The 15553-nt window shown below is 38.9% G+C and overlaps 1 protein-coding gene across 1 annotated transcript in view; it reads left to right on the top strand.

The window, feature by feature from the left end:
- LOC129703728 (solute carrier family 25 member 36) overlaps nt 1-15553 on the top strand; it is a 48735-nt gene that overhangs the window by 18670 nt on the left and 14512 nt on the right. The window contains exons 2-4 of the mRNA XM_055646417.1: nt 3535-3705; nt 8177-8254; nt 12454-12554. Of these exons, the coding sequence (XP_055502392.1) occupies nt 3535-3705; nt 8177-8254; nt 12454-12554 (350 nt within the window). The remainder of the gene's footprint in view (nt 1-3534; nt 3706-8176; nt 8255-12453; nt 12555-15553) is intronic.

Raw genomic sequence — 15553 nt, forward strand, 5'->3', positions numbered from 1 at the left:
CAAATCAATTCCAGTCCATAGCTGCGGCAAATTTGCTGAGTTATTAATATTTGAGCTTCTCTAATTAAAAAACATAGAAACATTCTTTAAACTTTTCTAAAGTGCTATAGTTGCCACCCAGGGCAACCAGAGGATAACTGTTTTTGTTCACTGAGGCAAGGATCTATTACTGGAAAGAATAAAATTGAGGTGACTACCTGGCATTGTCCAAGACGCCAAATTCTGACTTGGCGAAGCCATTCCCGGAACGATCAACCTTGCAAAGTCCTCTTTGCAAACATCTGACGAAAGGAGCATTGTCCCACTGACTATTTGATGAACAGCCTGACGTATATGTAAGGATTCATATCTTGCAGACATTGCCAGACTGTTTCATCACAGTCCTTGTGTTTGTTTTGCCACACTGCAGGACCCACTACAGTCACAGCACCATGAGTTACAGGCAGGAGGAAGTAGTCCTTTCCTCAACATTGACTGTATTCTTCATGATGTTTTGTGGCATGAGTTCAAGCATGGGCAAGGAAATGTGATTGGTGTTAGCTGTCCTCCTTTAGCTGTGCTCCTCAAAGTTGTACAAAATTTGGAAGAGGCATTGCAACCAGCAAGAGCAGTGAGTGGACTTAAGGGCCTGTCCCACCATATAGGTTTACCCAAGAGCTCTACCGAGTTAAAGAAAAAAATCAAACTAGCGGTAAGTACAGTAGAATGTAAGTAGCGGGTACGTCTGAGCTCAGGGCGTCTCTTAGCGGCTTGTAACGCTAACACCAGGTACTCGGGGAAACGCGGTAAGCTTGTGAAGTTTTTTCAACATTTTGAAAAATGTCCACGAGAGCCCCGAGTACCTACGAGCGGCTATTACCGTAATTCTCCGAGTTCGAATCAGGGGAAACTCGGGAGAACTTGAATTACCTCGTACGGTGGGACAGGCCCTTTATTGTGGGGTCTGTAATATCCATCAAGCTGGCTGAGTCCTGAAGGACATAGCTGGCAGACCAGGTCCATGGCAGGTTGCAAGGGAATCTACCTGACCTATTCCATTCTGTTTTTGGCAGATGCAATAAGATGGTAATCACACAGTCCGGTGAAGACAATTTCCTAACTTTACACAAAGACTACCTCCATTATGTTGTGTGCAGTTACAAATTAAGTAAATGGGATAGGGCTGTAATAGAACTTGTACCTCAAAGTGGACATCGATTAGATGCATATCCATTTTTCAACTGTTACTATCTAGCAGAATGGCATGTTCACACATGGGCAAGGAATGACATCTGGTAGAGGCACTGAAGGGCTAACCTAGTGAAGATACAGCATAATATTAAATATCTAAGCAATCCTATCACCATTGGATCAGATTGAAGTTAAGATTAGGAGCGGGAGTCTCCAAATATTCTGTCTTTAATGCAGGCAGTAGCCAGTAGAGGTTCAAAGTTTCTTTATTAGTCACACACACCAATTGGTGTAGTGAAATGCGTGTGTTGCTAAAGAAATGCATAGATGCTAAAGAAATGGCTGAAGTATTCTCAACTGTCTTCAGCTGCAAGTGCTGATTAGATGATTATCTCAGTGTTCCCTTTAGTTTTCCCCATCACAATAGCCAGACGGCAGCCAGTTCAATTCTCTCTATGAATTAAGAAATTGCTTCGAGGATTGGACACCAACTAATACTAGAGAGTCCTTGGACACAATAACCTTGTTACTGAAGACTTTAGCCCCCAAACCAGCTACATGCACAAACGCTTTTCACTGTACCTCGGTACATGTGACAATAAATTAAACAAACTCCCAGCCAAGTTGTTCCAGTGCATTTATAATACTGTTGTCCTTTTGAGGTTAGTTAGATTCTATTAAGTTCGATTCCATTCACAATTTAAAAACTAATATGCCTTCATGCGACAGGACCTATACAATCTTTAGGCTAATCAGTGGCAAAATAGGTTCACGCCACATGACAAATAGTGATCATCGAATGAGAGAACCTCGCCACCATGGAATTTTAGCGCCTGGCTATAGCGAAAAATACCAAAATCTGATAACAAAACCAGAGCACATTTGAAATTATTTTTGAAAACGTGACAAATCTGTACATAAATGAGAAAGCATTGTAGTTTCTGTTGAAATTAATAACTCCTTAAACATATTGACCATTGCCTTTTAAATGAATATTGCAAATTGTGTGTGCTTGGGACATTTTGTTTTGGAGATGGCACTAGATAGTCCTCCCCCACACCAACATTGCTAATGCTGAGGCTCTAGTTACATTTGTTTGTAAACAGCTTGTTGTGGCCAATGTAGCGCGTCTGACATCAGACCTCCGCCTACAGCTGCTCCTAATTTATGTTCTACAACGCATTCTATTCCAAGCTCGCTTCTATTCCTGGAAAAAGATTACCAGGCAGACAACTAAATGATTCAAGGATGTGCTCGGTGTCCTTCTAGAAACGCAACATTCTCAGTAATTCCTGGGAATCTCTGGGCCTTGAATGCTCAAAGTGGAGGAGTATTTCGAGTTGTGCAGATAATCCCAAGGCCATGTATTGGGAACATTGACTATTCCTACCCTACTATGCGTGTAAACAGTGGAGTGGGGATAGGTCCAATCCAGTTACCATGTCAGCCACTTCTTGCCCCATCTCTGGAAGAGTGTAACATTCCACATTGCCCTCATCAACTATCTCGGAGGCCACAACACTTGAATGGGAACATGTTAGACACAAAGCTGGAGTAACTAAGCGGGACTGGCAGCATCTCTGGAGAGAAGGCACGAGTGATGTTTCGGGTCGAAACCCTTCTTCAGTTATTCATTTAGACTTTGGACTGTGTGGAAACGGGCGCTATGGTCCACGAAGTCTGCTCCGACCAGCGATCACCCTATACACTAGCGCCATCCTACATATTAGGGACAATTTACAATTTTACTGAAGCCAATTAACCTACAAACCTGTATGTCTGGGAGGAAACCGGAGCACACTGAGAAAACCCACACGGTCACAGGGAGAACGTGCAAACTGTACAGACAGCACCTGTAATCGGGACCAAACCTGGTACTGTAAGGTAGCAACTCTACAGCTATGTGCCACCCCATTTCTTGGTCCTGAAGCACAGCTTGGCAGCTTGAAGAAGATTTCAAATAACCTTTCTAAATAAGAGTCATTACTCGAGCCACTGTACTGAATAAAGAGTGAAATTGTTCTTCGGTATATTCACGGCTTTTACTTGTACAATAAATTATTCCATTTTATTCTTTCTGCTACTTGTTTAGAACAACAGCACACTGGCTGTCTCTTCAGGTAATGTGGGTATCATTGCATATTGTATAATATATACACGGATTTATTTTGATGTGCAAGGATGCCAAATTGTCAAAATCCAGGCAGCGACTGTAGGAACTTCCTGGTTTGCAATCCTCATTGGTATAAATTTTTTTCCGCTGTGCCATTTTCATTCTGTAAACACTGCCAAAGACTTGGTTGTTTCTGTGTTGGACCCTTTTTCCCCCCACTAAATTGATTATTTTTCTCTCTGTTTTGGCAGCTGCGGGGGGACAGTGGGAGCCATTTTAACCTGTCCTCTGGAAGTGGTGAAAACTAGACTGCAGTCATCATCTGTTACATTCTATATCCCAGAAGTTCATCTCAACACAATAAATGGAGCCCGCGTGGGTCGGGTGGCTCGTGTTTCCCCTGGCCCTCTGCATTGCTTAAAGTAAGTACTGGATATCCCCCAAGATGTAAATTTGCCCCAAATACCTCTTTAGCTTGTACTGTTGGCCATTTTTTTAAATCAGTTGCATGTCTAGTGAGTGGTTGACCTTTTCCCATGCCTATTTTTAAGTGATTGATCCTTTTATTGCGAACACTTGTCTTGAATGTCACCCATAATTTTACCCACGTATAATGCCACAACCACAGCGCCCTTAAGTGGCGACTATTGCATACCTTGGGTATGAAAACAAAGAATTGCACTGTGACTTGTCACATGTGACAGAAGTATTCAATTCAACAACCGAAATTCGTCTGCATGAAAACAGGCCCACCGAGTCTACACTGGCTATTGATCACCCATTAACATTAGTTCTACTTTTTCTCAATTTCTCATCCACCCGTTATGTACGTGGGACAATTTAGAGATGCCAATAAATCTATGAACCTACATGTCTTTGGGATGTGGGAGAAAACTGGGGCACCCTGAGGAAACCATTAAGGTCAAAAAGGGCATGTGCAAAGTCCACACAGAGAGCACCTGAGGTCAAGATCGAACTTTGGTGTTTGATGCTGTAAGGCAGCAGCTCCACCATTGTGCCGTCAAGTGGCTTCCACTGTGCTTCCACTGTGCATGGAAGTCCTGGGCAGTTAGGAGTGGACAAGCCTGGCTTGTTTCTTTTTTACTTTCACTAAGAACAGTAATTATAGTGTCCTTTTACCTATCTGTTGATTGTGAGTACTGTATACTTCTATAATGTTATGATGCATCGCCATGCCATCTCCCAGACCTGCCTCCATTTCTGAAATTTTCCAATCAATTATTCTCCCTTCAAGTTCCTGAATCATGTGGCATTATATTCCTAAATTATATGGTTTGCTTGTTTCTCTCGATTGCTATGCATACGATATGCTTAAACCCATCAGCTGACAAGACTTCATTCTTTAGAATCTAATCTGATTATTGTCGCAATTACTGTTTCTTGCATCCAATTGGTCCTTTTCCACTTCATTATGCCTAAAATATTGGAACAGATTTTTCACCTGTTGCTTGGCCATGTTACATTTTCCTGCAGGATCCTGGACACTGTGTTCTACTTGCACCCTAGTTACTGCAGACAGGACATGGCCTCTCCTGACATCAGTTAATCTGCCCAAATTGTTATTTTCACACCTCCAATTGCCAACCATACCATAGACCATAACTCCACATGGCTAATCTTTTAGTTTTGAAATAATATTTTTATGTATTTATCAGACCTTTTAAACCATTCTTAAATATTTGTGATGACTAGTGCCATTTAAAAATTTAAAGTGATTTAAAATGTTTTTTTTAATTAAAAAGAACAGTTAAAATAAATTAAAATGATTAGGATTAAACAAATGAAAAGACAACCACTTTTTTTTAAATCGTGGCCTGTGCCCTCAATTGCATGAATAGGGTCAGTGTTCAACCCACTAGCATTGCCGTTGGAATGTAGGAGTAAACTGGAGCAGCTGTTCATTGGCACAACACTTGACAGCCCCTGCGGTCAGATCAAACCTGGCAGTCGAGAAATGTTGGGCAACAGTGCTAACAGCTGTGCCAGTGTGCTTGTGCATCGGTGTGGATACAAGTTCAACTGCCGAACAGGAAACAGAAGGCAAAAAGGGTAGTTGTCAGGTAAATGAGTTGTAATGCGATCACTGCTGGGATTGGAACTTTTAAGAGGGAGCTAGCTGTCTTGGTGTGGGATTCAGAAAAGGCATTATGGTGAGGTTGTCTACATAGAAATGGGCCAGGTAATGATTTTCTGTAATGAGAAGCCACACAATCTGCACACGCATCAATAAACCTAAGTTAAGGGAAGAACTTCATATTTATTTACTTCACATAAATTCCTGGAGCAGAAGGCCTCCTTGACCACAGATTCGGAGAAAGTAAGAGAAATAAATGGTATCCTTGCAAAAGACGGTGGGAGAAGGTGTAGACTAGGTGGCTGTTGGAATTAGTGGGTTTGGGGTAAATGAACCGTTCCCCTCCTGAGGTGGAGACAGAAAGTCCAGAAAGGGGAAAGCAGTGTCAGAAATAGTCCAAGTGAATTTGAGAGGATGGGGAGGGGTGTGAAAGTTGGTCATGAAGTTGATTTTTGCTGAAGCACTGGTTGGTGCTTGTATATTTGTTTGAATCGTAGTTAGTTACAGGCAACCCCCAGCATTTGGGGAGGGGGACATAGTTTGTCTCCCTTTTTTCCATCACACACAGCTGTCTCAGCTGCACAAGCATCAAGAAACGTAAATTGAAAAAAACATTTTGCGTCCATTTGCTTCTCTTCACAAATTCGGAGTACAAATTTTATTTAAGATCCCACATTTTTTAGTAGTGATTTGTGAATTTTGTGAGGGTGAATTTCTGTTATTCAAACAGCCGTTGGATGGCACAGTATTGCTATAGTATAGTTGCTGTCTCACAGCGCCAGCCACCCGGGTTCGATCCTGAATAGGGGTACTGTCTGTATGGAGATAGTACGTTCTCCCTGTGACCTCGTGGGTTTTCTCTGGTTGCCTCCCAGATTCCAAAGACGTACAGGTTTGTAGATTAATTGGCTTTAGTAAAATTCTGAATTGTTCGTAGTGTAGAGGATAGTGCTAGTATACAGTGATCGCTGGTCGGCGTGGACTAGGTGGAACAAAGGTCCTGTTCATGTACTGTAAAGACTATCTCTAGTGGGTGTCACATGTATCTATAGTTCCTAAATGATATTAATTATATTGGATTTGGATACTGGGTTCCTGATTTTTTTTTTTTATTTGATTTTTTTTACTTTTCTACTTTTGATTGGATCATACGCCTGCAATTATGAGAAAAGTTACGATAAGTAGCTTGCAGGAACAAGATCTGTGTTCATTTGCAGGCAGTCCATATGTGATTTGCAGTTTTGCTACTGGTCCATAAATCTTGTTTTCAACAGTTCATTTCCCACAACTGAATGTCTTTTTGTTCAGTTTTGCTCCATAGTTACTTGTAGCAAATTGTGTGAAACTTCTTTCACAATATTTGGAACTGTCTCTTTATTTTTATCATGGGGTATAAATTTCTCAAACATGACTATAAGTAATTACATTCTGTATTAGCATATGTTGAAATGTTTTCCATGGCTTGACTATGAAAGAATGACTAGATCTGAGAAGTGATCCATCAATGATTTACTTTCTTTTGTAGAGGAGTAGTTATAATTAAAATATTTTAAGCAAGAAGCTAGCAATTAAATGTCAAGAAGTGTTATGTAACGTCTGGATCATAAATGAGGGAGAGAAAAGGTCCTTGGTTTCATTCCATTTATGCAGAACTTCTGGTGAGAAAATCTTCATGGATCTCATTCACCTCTGAGTTGTGTAATTGTACATTGTTTAGTTTATTACTGCCATGTGTACAGAGACACGGTGATACGTTTGTTTGCAGAAGTCGGAAAGAACATAGAACAGTACAGCATACTAACGGCCCACAGATTTGAAGATGTATATGGAAGACAATATGGAAAGTGTGTGTTAATTGAATGAGCGTTGACTTGTCCTATGATGGGCTTCTATAAGGAAATGTTTCTTCATACTTAGAAATACTGGGGTTACAAGAGCAAGTTGGGTATTTTATGGTGAGACTTGATCCCAGCTCTTGTAACCTTTCTATCATCTATAAAGCATGTTTAAAATGAGAAGGATATTTTTGTGTGGATGAGTACAGCAACAATAACACTGAAGTTCAATGTCCATCAGAACAAAGTAACCTATTTGATTGGCACCCATCCACCTTAGTAATGTTCATCTCTTGACATTGGCATGCTGGTTGCAATCTGTATAATATACAAAATATTGCTGAGAATTGCCAGATAAATGAATTTACTATATATAACTGTTGAAGTTTTCTTTAATATTTATTTTGATTAATTTCAGCCATTGCTATTTCACTGAATTGAATTCCATCTCAATGCTTTATTTTAATTTTAAAAACCAGGAACGGGATACTGATTTTAGATGATTAGCCATGATCATATTGAATGGTGGTGCTGGCTCGCTCGAAGGTTTACCCGCACCTATTTTTTAAATTTTTCTAATATGCATGTTCATTTATTTTTTTTTAATTTTCATTAATATCATGGCTGAGGGAATGTTCTGCCTTTATCAACACTTCATAGGGCAATAATAAGCAGTTAAACTTGATGCTTACCCTCTGTGGCAGAGATTCTGATTGGACAGTTATTCAATGTTTAAACCCCCTTATCCTTAAGATCAACATCGGGAACAAAGAACAAGATGGACAGATTTTGGATAATTTATAGCAATATAGAGGTATTGCAAGCACAATCAATCAAACTTGGATGAGCCATATTTTGTGTTGAAATTATGTTCAGTTTAGATTGACCAAATTGAGGGGTATCAATAAATTTATTTTTCAGACTGGCAATATAGGTTCTGAACTGTAACTTTATTTCTTGCAGGATAATTCTGGAGAAGGAAGGTCCCCGCTCTCTCTTCAGAGGGCTCGGACCTAATCTGATAGGTGTTGCGCCGTCCAGGTAAGCAGTAAACTAGATATTGTTAGAAGCAGGAAACTTATCAAAAAGAATCCCATGACATCAAATTCTCTGATTTTCTGCTTCTGTTACATTTTGGCAAATGTTTATAATTTTTTCGCACAGCGTGGCAACAGGCCCTTCGGCCCAACTTGCCCATGCTGACCAACATGTCACATCTACACTAGTCCCACCTGCTAGCATTTGGCTCGTATCCCTCTAAACCCGTCTTATCCATGTACCTGTCCAAATGTTTCTTAAACGTTGCGATAGTACCTCCTTCCATACATCCATGGGGAAAAAGTGTTGTGGTGTTGAAATTTAATTTCACTGTGTTTTATAAATTGGCCACATATTGAATGTAACTCTTGGTAGCAAATTTAATTGCTTTTCCAAGCCACTTTTTAATAGCTATGCAGCAGATACCTAGCTCAATTGAACCAATCTTGGACTTCAAGTTCAAGTTTATTGTCAAGCGCATAAGTGTAGTGAGGTATAGGTAAAGTGAGAAATCTTGCTTGCAGTAAAATCACAGGTGCATAGACTGGCAATCACACAAAATCAAATTTTACATAAATTACAAGGCTTCAGTACAAAATCATAATTAAGAAATAAAAAATAAGTTCTACATAGTGGTACTGGTTCGCATTTATCATTATTGCATCTGCACTGGACCCAGGATAGGTCACCCGAGATTTCAATGCCCAGGATTTTGAGGCTGTTAACACTCCCCACCAGCGACCCATTAATACAAAAAATGGTACGTGGCCTCACAAATTCCCCTTTTGAAAGTCACCAATCAGTTCCTTATTCTTGATATTCAGCAAGAGATTGTTAAGACGGATCACAAGGCCATCGGGGGCTGTGGGAGCTTGTTTAGGTGTAACATAGTTCTCCCTTTCAAACCATGCGATGATGATATTGTCATCTTGAAGTGATGTTTCGTTGTTACTGTAGCTACCTTGTTTCGTCGTAGGAGATAATGTCGTGCAAGTCCTGCCACAGCTGTTGAATGTCTAAGTGACTCCAGCTTGGCTGTCTCTTAGTGCTCATGATGGCCTTCAGGAAGCTATTGAGGAGGCTAAGATTTTAAAACTTCTTAAAAATAGCAGTCGGAGGATATGGGGAGAAGGCAGGAACGAGGTACTGATTGGGGATGATCAACCATGATCCCATTGAATGGCGGTGCTGCCTAGAAGGGCCGAATGGCCTACTCCTGCACCTATTGTCTATTTTGGGTATTTTTAAGGCGGAGATAGAAAGGTTCTTGAGTAGCACAGACGTCAAAGTTTAAGAGGAGAAGGCAGGAGAATGATGTTGAGATGGAAAAAATAGATCAGCCATGATTGAATGGCGGAGTAGACTCGATGGGCTGAATGGCCTAATTCTTGTTCCTATGTCTTATGGCCTGTCACACCTGGTCACACCATGGATATTGAGCAGCTTTGTAATTCTCATGTAAGATTACATTATATTTTGTCCCAGGCAAAGTTTGAAATGGGGAATGTGTGGGATGGATAAACAAGACTAGCAAACTAAACCTAAAGTGCCTGATGAATACAATCAGATTAGAAATTGAAGAGTGAGGAGAAAAATCAATAACTGTAAATATTGTAAATATTTTAATTATTTTTAGGTTTAAGTTCATTATGCCTCATGATAAGTAAATAATAGAGGTCTTAAATGAATTTGCAGTAAGGGTTAACTGAGGAATCGGGGAGAATCAAATATCATATTTAGATTTTGCTACAAAAATGTTCTTTACATCTCAGGTTTTATTAATAGGATGGTAACTGTTTTCAACTTGCACTAAATAACATATGCAAACTGAAGTTTTATCATTGCAGTTAAAATATTTCTCAAAAATAAGCACATTACATTTATGCCTTGCTTGTGAGTAACCTGATTTTGAATATGATTTGTTTTAAAAGAAAAGCATTCATAAACCATTTCCATGCAAAAAGTGTTTTTAAATTGTCTCAACAAGTTGTCATAATTGAAACTTTCATTGATCAAGTGCAGTGAGTGAAAAATATGCTTGTGTTTTGTGCGGCCAGAGCCCTGGCTGACTTCAAACACAAAAGACTTTTAAACTATTAAAGTTCGCAAAATTTTGATTTTGTGCGGGTTTGGCTGGGTTTGTGCTTTCAACTGGCATATTATCTACCCAAGTTATCATTTGAATATAAATGTATCAAAATAGGCTGACGTATTTAAGGCCCCAGTTGACGCAGTGTAAATGAAGATTGTTGTTTGAGAGAGGAGCTGGCTTCCATTAATTTGCTAGAATTAGGGTTATCTCCTTTCTCTTTGGGTTGAGCGTCAACTGACACCACAAAATACGTGAGTTGTTTAATTTGAGTGCTATTTGACCATAATGTCCAATTCAGCATTAAAGTAACCCGTTGCAAATTTAATACAAACATGACTGATGATGTGTGTTCAAAATGATCATCAAACTTAACAAGCTTTATGTGATATTGTTGAACTTTCCATTTGTGACTAAAAGCTGTAATGAGTGGGTGAGTTAAGTTGTAGCACGTATGGCCTTTTTGTTGAACAAGAGCATTAGTTACCATGGACTAAAATGTCATAGATCCCTCACTTCAGAAGTAACTCATTAACGAGCATGAATGCAAAACATCCGTCAATATCCAAAGTGCACGTCTAAAGCTGAGATGCACTTATCAACCTGCTGTTAGTGGAACTAATGAAGTAATTAATTTTAATAAAATTGATAGGAGAAGGAAAACCACCAATATCACCTTAACACTGTATTGTGTGTTTAAAAATAATGGCAGTGCAATGTCATTAGTGCAATGTAGACTGAAATTTTTCATAGCAATGTTTGGGGAAATTTTTTATTTTCCCAGATCAATTTTTCCACTTTTCTCTTCACTTAAAGTAAATTATGTTCAGAGTTCATCCCAAATAATCAGCATTGATAAATGTTGTGGGGTTTTTTTGTGGAAATCTGGTCAACCTACCAAATACATTAAGCTGCACTGAGCCAATAAGGCTCCTGTTTTTGTTTGAAACCTTTAGCAGTCAGCTGGCCTCAGGTCAGGCGATCGAACTCTGTTTTGATCTTTCGCCCTTGGGACCCAATGGGACGAGCTGCCATAGTGTCGCGTTTGGGTCAAAAGTATACTTTGATAAAGCTTTTGAGCCAAGCCAGTTTATCTAAGACTGGTTTACTTAGTAATACTGCATGTGATCTGAATCAATATTTGGTGTTGATCTTAAAACAGATCAAAAGACGTTTAGGTTTGTTTTATTCATGGCAGGAGACAGGCAAGACAGAGGCAGCACAGTTGGAAAAACAATATTTTTCTCAAGTTGGCTTCGCTGGTTTGGATGTGGCCCATTGTTCATTTTTCACCTGAGCAGATGTACAGAAAGAAGATCCCCTGAAGATGTTGAGTTGTTTAAATTTGTGAAATAATCGCAGATTTTTGATTATATGCTTATTTTTTGTGTCAGTTGTAGCTAACGGCAACATTCCACATTAATTTAGAAAAGTGTCGCATGCCAAATATTAACTTGTTTGTTCTTTCTGCAGATGTGAATATTTCCAGCTTTCTGTGATTTTAATAGTTGTCGTTATGGCAGCTGTCATCTAAGCTTGTCCCCTAAGCATGGCCTGCATGATAAGGTAGCACTTATCTGTCATGGCTGGCAATGTAGAAAATGGATTGGAAATAGGTTGCATGCACTTTGACAGATTAATGGAACTCCATTTTGTGTGCTAGAGTGCAAAATCTGTGAAGGAAAATATTCAATGGGCAGGGCGGATGTTGCAAGATTTGGCATTGTTCTTGCGTAGGGATGCTGGTTCTGGTACTATAACCAATCTTGTAGTAACAGCTAAAAATACTATAATCTACATGCCTAGCTTGTTGGGATGGAGATAATGCCCTTAAATATTTTATTTATTGCAAATTAACAATGATCTGACATTTTCTGTATCTGTTTCTGTAGTGTTTATTTAACTCTAATGGTACCAAATGACACTGGCAAAATGTATTTCATAAACATAAGTGTTTTCTGCAAGGTAAATTTACATAGAAAAGGAACAAAACTACAATGGCTTCCAATCTCTAAAAGTGAGGGTTAGATGAATTAGATTTGAATCTTTAAGTTAATGGGCTACACCTTTAACTAACTGTTTACTGATGATGCGATCTTACTCCTTCTTGTAGAGCTATTTACTTTGCTGCTTACTCCAGTTCTAAGGAAAAATTGAATGCTGTCCTAGAACCAGACACAAGCCTGGTACACATGCTCTCAGCTGGAGTAGCAGGTAAGAATGAGAAGAGTTATTACCAACAAAAAGGTTTTACAGCATGCTGAGCAATATTCATACAAAATTATCTTTTCCCCCTAAAATCTGTAAATTTTGAAAACACTGCAGCTAAGCAGCTTTCTGAACAAAAGTCAAATATTGCCAATGCATCATTGATAAAGAATAAGTTATAATGTTATTGACTGAAACAGAATTGTGATCTACAAATTTGAAACACTTTAGATTATTTGGGCGTGTATTGTTTATCTTCGAAAGAGTACGTATGTTTTGTAATATAGAGATCACTGATGTAAGCAGTTAGAAAAGTAATTTGCAAGAATGTTTAACCATCTGAATCTGTATGTGAGAATGAAACATTTGTTTAAATCACGACTGATAGATTGGTGTCAGATCTATTGTAATCGATTATTAAATCGCATTGACTGTTGCCATTTCAAATATACAATCATTTTAATATTTTCTAGCAAGTTGGAGGTTTGACAATTGAATGTCTTGATTGACATGATTGAAGTGTCTGACTTTCTTAATATCGCCTGTTGATAAAATAATCGCAGTCTTTTCTTTGCCTCTTTCCTGCAATGTTCAATGATTTTAAACTATATTAAACATGCACAATCATTTTGGTGAGAAAACAGTCCAATAAAGGGGAAAGGGGGAAATTTTTTTAGGATTGAGATGAGAAAAACATTTTTTACACAGAGTGATGAATCTCTGGAATTCTCTGCCACAGAATGTAGTTGAGGCCAGTTCATTGGCTATATTTAAGAGGGAGTTAGATGTGGCCCTTGTGGCTAAATGGATCAGGGGGTATGGAGAGAACAGGTGCAGGATACTGGGTTGGATGATCAGCCATGATCATATTGAATGGCGGTGCAGGGTCGAAGGGCCGAATGGCCTACTCCTGCACCTATTTTCTATGTTTCTAAAGAATCCATGATCTTTAAAAGAGCTATAGTATCGTCAGGTTCACAATTATTAAATTTTAGTAACTCCATATAAAAATGATTTTTTAATCAATATGTTCATTAATCCAAAAAATAGACAAGCAACTTTAATGAGCAAAGATTTCTCATGATTTTTCATGCTTCCCTGTGTAATTGTAATCATGAATATAATTGTGACAACTAATTAAAAGCATGACACACCCAAGAAAAGAGATCATTGCTACAGTCCTGGATTTGAGTAATATTACATTTGTTATTACAGCGATAGTTGAGTTTCTCTACAGCTTCTCTACACTTCTCTCCACTCAAAAAGGAATAAGTGACTTTACTTTAAAGTCATTCTAACATCAAGCCGAGGCTGAATATTATTATAGATGCTAAACTGCATCATAGGTAATTTATGGTGTTATAAAATCAAAAAACTGGCATGTGATGAATCTGAAATTTTAAATAAATAAATAAATAAATAAACAATATTAAAGATCAGACAGCAACATTTTGGTTTGATGTCCTTTTGCCAAACTGGGAAAAGTGAGAAAACAAATGTTTTGTTGAACTACACTGTGCAGCCATCTTTTACCTTCCTCTTCATCACGGGTGTGAATTTCAGACAGCGCTCCCCCACTTTACCTGGCCCCTGCCTTTGCGATGTGTTTGTGTGTGTGTGCGCGGTCGGTCTAGGGTTAAAGGAAAAGGAAGACCTCTCGTATGCACTGATGAGGAAGGTTTTGTTGTCAATACAGAAAACATGGAGCTTGACAAACTGGGTGAATGAAATAGAAGAACATAACTCACTTTTCCCAAATCCATTCAAAAACAAGCAGCGAAAATCTGAGGGTTTTTTAGTAGGATTGCAGGACTATTTTTGGAAATGTGAGCACTGGCCTGTGCTTTAATTGATCGATCGCCAGCTTGGAAAAGATACAATTGGAATTGGCATTGAGGTCAAAATGTTGCAAGTACTGAAGGTCAGTCAGCAGTTGTGGAGAGAGAAAACGGTCACAATTCCAACTCGGTGACCTTTCATCAGTTGTCAAAAGGTCTGTGAAAGGAAAAAGGATGAAAGAAACGTGAAGGAGGAAATTTGGGCAGAAGGATGTGGTTAAAGAAACAGAAGGGTTGAAAGGAGATGTGAATGGAAGGAGAAATAGCATTATCTTAAAATGTTAAATACAATTTTAAATCTGAGATGTCTAGTTTAAATGTGCCTACTCAAAAGACAAGGATGCTATTGATCAAACATGCATTAAACTTCATTGAAACATTTGATGAGTAAAAATAGGATCGAGAATTAAAGGAACAATATAATCGAAGTTCAGTTATACTTTCAGTCTGATACAGATATTCCTCAAACTGGTATTCTATTTATATTTTAATTACCTGACATAGGAAACAACATTGAACACATACTTGTTAACTTTGCCTAATGTCCAGAGGTAGGTATGAGATGATTTTCTATTCAATTTTTTTTATTTTACTCCGTCACAATATCTTTCCATTATAATTAATGGTGGCCTTCTCTGTCCTATTTGTGCGTATCTTCCTTCGCCCATTTCCCCCTCTCCAGAAAGTTGAGAGAATATCTTTAACTCGCTTTCCACCCTGCCAACCATCATTCTCTGTCATTTCTAACATCCAGCATGCAGTCATTACCCAGTGTGGGCAAGGGATCACCAATACTGTCTCCAGAAATTCCACCAAATCCATCGGCCGATTAAACAAATGTCAGCACCCTCTTCCAAGCCAACACTGCTGTCATTGAAGCTATAATTAGTCTAACCGGCTTCTTTAGACTGTCCATGACATTTGCATGCCTGACATCAGACTCACGGAATAGAAGGCTTAGATAGGTTGGCATGTCCTCAACAACTCTCACCAACTTCTACAGATGCACAGTAAAAATCATTTTATCAGGATGCATCACAGCATGGTTTGGGAACTGTTCCATCCAAGACTCCGCGAGAAATTGCAGAGAATTGTGGACGCTGTCTAGACCATCACACAAACCAACCTCCCTTCTATTGACTCCATTTACACCTTGCGCTACCTCGG

Source organism: Leucoraja erinacea, chromosome 14 (genome assembly GCF_028641065.1).
Source record: "Leucoraja erinacea ecotype New England chromosome 14, Leri_hhj_1, whole genome shotgun sequence".
NCBI lineage: Eukaryota > Metazoa > Chordata > Chondrichthyes > Rajiformes > Rajidae > Leucoraja > Leucoraja erinaceus.